Source organism: Miscanthus floridulus, chromosome 15 (genome assembly GCF_019320115.1).
Source record: "Miscanthus floridulus cultivar M001 chromosome 15, ASM1932011v1, whole genome shotgun sequence".
Taxonomy (NCBI): Eukaryota; Viridiplantae; Streptophyta; class Magnoliopsida; order Poales; family Poaceae; genus Miscanthus; species Miscanthus floridulus.
In genome coordinates, this window is record NC_089594.1 from 62768915 (window position 1) to 62777846 (window position 8932).

General features: G+C 43.9%; 1 protein-coding gene and 1 non-coding gene across 2 annotated transcripts; both read left to right on the plus strand.

Annotated features, from left to right (window-relative positions):
• Nucleotides 1-315: 315 nt before the first annotated feature.
• On the plus strand, nt 316-424 carry LOC136509690 (small nucleolar RNA R71). The gene has a single exon (XR_010772440.1). It is a non-coding gene; the product is annotated as a small nucleolar RNA R71 (small nucleolar RNA).
• A 5520-nt stretch (nt 425-5944) lies between these two features.
• LOC136508505 (rapid alkalinization factor-like) lies at nt 5945-6887 on the plus strand. Its single transcript, XM_066503188.1, has one exon. It carries the CDS (start codon nt 6221-6223, stop codon nt 6596-6598), a length of 378 nt encoding a protein of 125 aa, XP_066359285.1. The 5' UTR covers nt 5945-6220; the 3' UTR covers nt 6599-6887.
• The last annotated feature ends 2045 nt before the right edge of the window (nt 6888-8932 follow it).

Here is an 8932-nt window from a genome sequence, read left to right on the forward strand (position 1 = left end):
TCACATGCCATGAGGGAATCATGAATGTGCATGACTTCCTTCTTCTCATTAGCCTGGTCTTCGAGCTTCTTCATCAGCAGGTCTATCTTGGCAGACAGCATGTCTACCTCCTTGAGTTGATGCATACCTCCACCCCTCTTGCGGGTATGAACTCGTTCTTCATTCCAACCTTGGTTGGAGGCCATCTTCTCTACAAGAGCTATTCTAGCTAGAAGTGTGAGTGATAGAAATGCACCTCCGGCAGCAGCATCCATAGTCTCACGGGTACTGTTGGTTAACCCATGGTAGAAGGTCTGCATGAGTAGTCAATTTTCCATCCCATGATGAGGACATTCTGCAATGTAGTCTTGAAAGCCTTCCCATGCCTCAGGGACAAATTCGTCATGTTGTTGCTAAAAACTTGAGATTCTCCCACGCAGAGCATTGGTTTTTCCTATGAGAAAGAACATGGCTAGGAAGGCAGTGGAGTAGTTATCCCATGTAGTATTTCTATCTTTGTTGGCGTAGAACCACTGCTTTGCCTTCCCCAAGAGTGAGAATGGGAAGAGGCGAAGTAGTATGGCATCCTTGGTTACTCCTTTGATGGTGAAAGTGATACAGATCTCCAGGAAGTATTGGAGATGTGCACTCGCATCTTCATATGCCTTTCCACAAAACTGGCTTGCTTGCACCATGTTGATGAGATCTACCTTGAGCTTGAATCCATTGTCTCCAACATTGACTGTTGGTCCGGTATGGGTGTTGGCAGTGGTTGCAGCAGAGAATTCACGAAGAGTCTTGTCAGCCATGGCTTCAAATTCAGGTGTTAAGCTTCGCCTTATATAGTTGTATTCTGATTCTGAAGCTAGGACTTTCTTGAGTTTGGCTCTAGTTCTCCTGATTAATGCTTTGGGATCTTCAACATAGTTTGTTGGAAGGTTAAAACCAATCATACATTACCCTGCATAAGATACACAAGTAGACAACAAGGGTAAACTTGTTTGAGCAGAGGTTAGTGGTTTATCTCGATCACATCAATAAGCATAGGTTTATCAATACTTCCTTTGTCTAGCTACCTTTCTCAGCAACGGCACCAGAAATGCTTGTTGACATTCCTTAGCGTCGTTACTAAGAACAGAGTTGAATCTAGTCCCTGGCAACGGCGCCAAAAATGCTTGTTGGTATTTATTAACTTGTCACTTGTTTTAGTAGTCACCTATTAATTACCTACATCTCCTAACATTACTTTACTAGGTTGTCATCTATAGTGATGGTGCCAGAGATGCTTGTTGGTACTACCTAGCATCACTACTAGAATGATACTAAGTAGTTCTTTATTATCTTATGTGACTAGAAAGAATATAAAGATATATGAATGAAAAGGAATCTGCAAGCGCACAGATAATTATACCATTGTAGCACTTCATCCGAGAGTATTCTAGGTATTGTTATTTATATTTTACCACAGGGAAGGTCTAGCATGGACATGTATTGATAACTTACACTATTAATGGATAAGTAAACCATAACCAATATTCTACTCATAGCAGGGGTAAGTCATAAGATATATATATATATATATATATATATATATATATATATATATATATATATATATATGATAAGTCTTGATCAATGATAATGATAAATCACTCAGAGTACTCCTTTCTATGGCATTAGCATGGTCAGGTAGAATATTAGAGGAATAATTCCTAAGTCATTCTTAATTACAAGTCAAAGCATACATTGATTAGTGCAATTACACCTAGTAATCATGGCTAAGATCATCTTTATATCTACACATAAGAGATATTACTAAGGAAGATTAAAAACATAGCTTGTCTTCCTTCGTAACTAGATCCTACTTGTATACCTATATTCGGGGAGTGGACTATAAAGGACTCAATGGGAGTGTCACATCCACGATCTACCACATGGCCCGGAATATAGGGTGTATCCGCAGGTAAACAACGTATAAGCACCATGCTTACACAATATCGACCACTCACCCTGTGTACTTTAGAGCGAGCGCTTTGTGAACTTATGCATAAATATAATGATAAACTAGCTATACTAAGTATATAATCAAAATAGACAATGAATATTATAACAAAGAACATGAATAAGATGAATACTAATATTGTCATAACAATTGCAGCAAGCATATAAAAATAATAGAGATACAAAAGAGAGGGGGTGCAAGGATTATACCAAACCACGCTCTTGACACGATCAGGAATCCAAGCGAAGCCTGCTTGCCTCCCTCTAGATCTAACCTAACTAGCTATGCCCTAGAATATGGTGGAGCTCTAAGGATGATTAGGGTTTCTGTCTTCTCAAATGACTTGATGACTTAGGGAGTGGCAGGGGCTAGTATATATAGCCTAGAGCATCAAACGTGAGCCCTTGGATCAAATTGACTTAAGGAACGACGTAGATGCAACCTAGGAGGCGGTGGAGAACTGACATTGTGACGCGGAGGCTGACAGTGGGCCCAGGGGCGGGGCGGCTTGTAGGTGGGCCCAACCGGCCCCACCTAGCAGCCTTTGCCTCTTTGCATTGGTGTGGTGTCCTCTGGTGTCTTCTAGAACATTCTAGTATCCATTTCGCGACGAATAAGCACAATTAAATATGACATGTAGATATACCTTGACGGTTTTCTAGTTAAACCCTGCAGAAAATACAGATTTACCAAAACTCTAGAACCTTCTATGCAGTAACCAATTGCCAATTCTTATATAGTGCCACAAGCAACCACTAGGATTGGTGCACTATGGGTACTATGTGTGCGAGTTCCTCACACAAAATGGGAGATACACCTACAACCCAAAGAAAGTAATAGTCATATGTGAAGTTTTGTCATTACTGATGCCTTCTCTGTATTGGTTAGTTGTAATTCTTATTATTTTTTGCAGGTATACAAGTCCTCTCCCATCGATAACTGCCTCGATAATGGAGAGCTCATGAACATTTGCGAGGACTTTAGCCGGTTCATCATGAAAGAAATAATTCACTTTAATGTGAAGTATTTTGATCCTGGAGTTCAGAATTGGCTCAGCCACAATACCGAGATCTCGTAGATATTGCCAGGCTAGAGCTAAACCACGGTGATTATTAGAGAAGTACGTCATGGAACCTAGCAAGCTACGATGTAGAAAAAACTTTGTTGTATATATACATTAGCGTGTGATGACGACTATAGTAGACTGCAACAAATATTACTTTTTTCATGTATGCAAATATAATTTTCTATGATTTCTATTTGGATTCGTTTCAATTTGTATATAATAATTCACTGGCAGGGAAATAAAAACAATTCACTAGCTAGAAAATATATGGACGCCAAATTTTGAATTTTTAAAAACAATTCACTAGAAGTTTTGCTAATAAACCGTCCTCTAGAAAAATTATTCCAAAGGCGACAGATTTAGGTCAACCGCCTGTGCTAAAACAGTTACACTGTCAGCTGACTTAAATGAACCGTAGTGCAAATACTTTAACACCGACAAATTGTTTACATCAACCGCCGGTGTAAATAATATTGTCATTGGCGGTTGCCTTAGAGGAACCGCCAGTAAAAATTTGTTAACACTGACGCATCTTAACTAACCGCATGTAGTATTTTAGTTTTCCACTGGCCTTTTACACTAACTGTGGGTTAGTAGAAATGCCTCTGGAACCGTCGGTGCTGAGCTCCAATGTACTAGTATAGATGATACCCCGCGTTGCGGCGGCACGTGACAACGTATCTCTTGTGTACATTTCTCTTTTATAGTAAACAAACTTTGTAAATAAATAAAAAAAAACATGTGAGGGAGAGAATCCAAAAACATATGACAACGTATCCCGGAGTAGTGATGAAAACGGACCGGATAAGGACGGATATCACCGATATTACATTTGTTTTCATATTTCTGTCTGAATTCGGATTCGAATACGGGTAGTGTCAACTATGTCGGATAGGATACGATTGGATATCGACATCATAAATATGCGATTTGAGTATTCGGATATGGATACGGTATCGGATGTTGGATATCCGGACTCGGATACGGACAGATCTCAACCCCTCTAAACGGATTCGGTTTCGAATACGGTCGGAAAATATCCGTACCGTTTTCATCCCTATCTCGGAGGGAAGCTGGAGTTCACGAACCCGCATCCTCATGCGGTATGTGGAGCCCACCTGTAAAACCACTGCATGGTCAATAATCGGTCTGTTCGTTGGTTTAATAAGCCGCTTGTGTTGGTTTGTATGACTAATTTATTATGAAAAAATACTGTACTATAACTGATAAATCATGGCTAAAACCACCAAACGAACAGACCAAATGGTCATTCAATCTCCCGTAGAAAAAGAGCACCTTACGCTCCACCGCTTCGAAGAAAACTGCCGCAGCTCCCAATTCCAATCCAATGCAAATTTCTTTCCTCAGATCACCCATCGAAGCTTCTTTCCTTAGGGCAGGATCCAAAGCCGAAGATTATACTAACAAATAAAATTTAAAATATATTAAAAAAACCCACTATCATGCCAAGTGATTAGATCTATAGCAAATTTTACAAATCAATTTGTCACGTGAACAGATCTACAATACATTTTACAAATTAATTTGTTAGGGGATTAAATAAGCAATAAATTTGATTTCATAGCTGCAATGCAACAAATACATATAGAAGTGTATTCTTTTTTTGGAGGAAGAGAGTACTTTGGTGCAATTTGATAAATTGATGTCCCGTTCAAAAATGAATTGGATTACAAAGTGTTTTGAGAGTCTGTCACTCTATCGTGTACCATACAAGACATAGTACAAAGTTTGATTCCAAAGTGAATTTAAAGACATGACGTGACCGTTGAATAAAATCTTCTAGCCACATGTGGTCTATGCGACCATACAACGAGCTCCCGTTGCGGCATATTATATTTGTTAGTATAACCTAATACGGAAAACCAATCCGACCCGATGGATCGCCCAGCTGTTTTAGGCAGGCAGCACAGCAGCGGGTAATTTTGATTATTGGAAGAAGCAACCAGCTCGAAATTCTCAGAGCCACCAAGGCAGGTGCCTGCCTGGGTCTGTGCACCCACGACCACAAGCTAGAGCTACCACTCCACGAACATGCACATGTTTAGGTTTTGTTGTCCGGGAGAAACAGAATCAGGGCCTAACCACCCAACACAGTAAGGGTGCGTTTAGTTGGGGAGATGAAAATTTTTAGGTGTCACATCGGATATGTCGGAAGGATGTCGGAAGAGGTTTTTAGATACTAAAAAAACAAATTACAGAACCCATCAGGAAACTACGAGACCAATCTAATGATCTAATTAATCAGTCATTAGCACATGTGGGTTACTGTAGCATTTAAGGCTTTTCATGGACTAATCAAGCTTAAAAGATTCGTCTCGCGATTTTGCCGAGAACTGTGCAATTAGTTTTTTTTTCATCTATACTTCATGTATGTGTCCAAACATGCTCTTTTACTGTAGTAGGAATTTTTTTTTCGCCTTATTTAGTTCCACCCCAAATTCCCAAAAAGTGCCACAGTAACTATCACATTGAATGTTTGCGGCCCGTGCATGGAGCATTAAATATAGACGAAAAAAAACTAATTACACAGTTTGGTGGGAAATTACGAGACGAACGTTTTGAACCTAATTACTCTATGATTGAACATTAATTACCAAATAAAAACGAAAATGCTACCGTAGCCTCAAATTCTAACTCCCTGAAACTCAACACGCGCTAACTAAACAGGGCCTAAATCATCCTCGCTGGCCACCTGGATGATTAGCGCCGGCGCAGCCCCGCCCCCACCCCCACCCCCCTGGGCCCTGTGGTTACGCCGGTGGTCACCGCCATTACCACGGGCCTGCCTCTGCCTGCATCCATGCCACGCACATGTCGCTGTCCTTTTGACTAGCACCATCCATCGTGGGGCGTGGCCTCTTTTGGCAGCTGCAGCACAGCTGTGCCCAGTTGTGCGCTGTGCGCCGCGCACCGCGTCTGCCCGCCTGCTCCCTCGCCGCCGCGTTTCCGTTCGCCACCCTCACACGCTTCTCTCTCCTTTATCTCAGCGCCGCGCCTCCCTCGCACAGACTCTCTCCCCCTCACGAGCACAACAGGGCAGGCAGGGCTCAAGACAGCTCACGCACAGGCTCCACTCCCTCGTTCCCCAGCGCGCTTTCCCCCACATCCCCCGCCGCCGCCGCTGCCGCCTGCACACTCCGCCGCCCGGCGCCATGGCTAGGCTCGCGCTGGCGCTGCTTCTGCTGCTGCTGGCCGTGGCGGCGTCTTCCGCGTCGGCCGCCGGCGGGAGCCACCTGGACCTGGACCTGGGCTTCCTCTCCTCCTCCTCCGGGGGCCGCCGGAGGGAGTGCCGCGGCACGGTGGCCGAGTGCCTCGCCGAGGACTCCGAGGAGGAAGGCCTGGACCTGGTCTCCTCCGCCGAGTCCCACCGCCGCGCGCTGTACGGCGGCGGGTACATCAGCTACGGCGCGCTGCGGCGGGACAACGTGCCCTGCTCCCGCCGCGGCGCCAGCTACTACAACTGCCGCCCCGGCGGCCAGGCCAACCCCTACCACCGCGGATGCTCCCGCATCACCCGCTGCCGCGGCTGAGGAGTGAGGACCCGGATCCGCCGCCGGGACTGGGGGAAAGGTCCGGCCTTTCGCCCGCCGCTCCTCCGCTCCGCCGAGAATAAGTTCTTTCGCCTACCGCTACCGTTGCTGCTGTTTACAAGTACTAGAGCTATGGATTTCATTGTTGTATGGATTTGTTTGTCAGATCTTTGTGCTGTTGTAAAGTAAGCGGTGGGAGATGGATGGATTCCTGCCCTGCCCCGACCCTATGTCGGCTTAATACAACATATATACTCTTATTCTTTTCATTTCTTTGATTGCTTGGTTTCTTGCAAGTGTCCTGTTCTTTGTATTGATTGTTATGAAACAGAGAGATTCAGAGTCCGCTTTGCTGATTTACCGGCTGGCCGGCCATGGAATGGAGTGCCGTGGTTTCGCTCACCCGGGAGAGCCTGGGATTCATCGTGCAGATCTAGAGCAGCATACCAAACCGACCTGCCTGGAGTGCCCTCACTCTGATCTAGCAGATGCGGATCCGTGTGTGTGTTCCTGGCTCCCCTGCTCTCTGTTCTGTTACAATCTCACCTGCATTGCTAGCAGGAATGGAGTACCCCAGCAGTCCAGCACACCACTACCACCACCAACATGGAACCAGGAAAAGAACATGCGTCCTTGTTTTGAGAACATGCGTCCTCGTTTTGAATCTACGATCTCTATCTCTATAGTTTTCTACTACTCCTACTCGCTAAACATGTACGGCGTCTTCCTTCTTTGTTTAATACTAGTTCTTGCAGGCTGGGATCAGAGGATAGTGATAGCCACGTTGCGGTCGCGTGTTTGTTAGCTGACTGATTGGCACCGCTGGTTGCATTTTGACCACAGATTGAAGCATTGTTGACGGTATCGTCAGGTAGTCCATGTCCATGACGCGCATACATTCTCAGATTGTGAAATCACAAGCATCTACCTGTTTTTTTAGGGAAGAAAAAATATCTTGAACATCTGCCATGGCTGTCTCAACCGCTGCGATTTCTGTGGATTCTGCTGAGCTACAAGCAGATAAATGAAAATATGAAACCATTTTCAGTCTTATCGTTTCGGCTGCTCGTACTACTTATAATCAGTTTAAATTATTTTTCTCTAAAAACGATACTTTCAGTATGTTAAAGCTATTCACCCAAACGAAAAATGTCTCCTACGTTAGATTTTATAATATTCGCCGACGGTGGCGTTCTTGAGAGCTATCCTGGTAGGTTGATTTTATATTCGCTGGACGGTGGACCGGTGGGTGAGGGATAAGTGCCGTGTTCTTTCGGCGCCGTGAGTGTGTTGTGACGCGGCATCTTCATTGTTCTGCGCGCCATGTGGATTTGCTGTTTGTTTGTTTTATCCAGGGAATAAATGACCTGTTTATTGTTTTGTCAGCAGAGTTGCTGTAAACACTCGATGGATGCTGCCTCAGAACGACGCGTCCCACAAATAATTTAATTTAATCTGCGGTCGCGTGCCAGAAATAGTTTATTCTTTTCTTCTGCAGGCGGTGCTCTCTTTGTGTTTTATTAATATATTTTTTTTTGCAAAAAAAATATATGCATCCCAAAGATAAATTACTAGAGTAACTCGGCGAGGACGTGAAATGGGTTTATATGGTTTGCTAGGTACCAAGAGCAGCATTAGCACTTTGATTATGTGCTCTTTGTTCAAATATTTTGGCTTCAATTTTATTCTTTTTTTTCTTCCCCTTTTTGCATTGGCGGCAGCTGGCTCGTGAATCGTGATGGTACATACAGTATGTGTTGCTTCAAGAGGAGAGGAGGCCTGTTTTCACTCACGGGCTATACGGCCTATAGAAAGATGGGACTTGGCCCATTGTTATTATCAAGCAGAAATACGGTGATACAGTCTATTCGTTTGGCTGTGGCTTGTCATAAATGATCGTAAATTTTTAGCTGAAATAGTATTTTTCTCTCCCACAAATCAGTCAGCAGTATTTTTTACGAACTAGCAACGATATGAACCAACCAACCAAATAGGCTGATAGTAGGCGGCGAAAATGGGTTGGACTGTGCGATGCCCATCTGGAGAGAGAGTTGAAGGCCCAGTCTGAAGCTACCAGTACGATGAAGGCACCAAAATCTGGAAACGAGCGGTCGATGTGTTAGAGGCCCCTCACTGAATTTTTGTTTCAAACGGGCTGAAAACACTGTTTTGGCTAAATTGTTGTGAAAGAAAAATACTGTTTTGGCTAAAAAAATAAGCTGAATAAGTCGGCTTGTGGCTAAGCCAAATGGACCTCTAGCAGTTCCGTCTGTTTCTCAAAAAAAAAAAAAATCCTTACCTATGTTGGTTAGTTGTGAGGGTATCAGTTGGTTG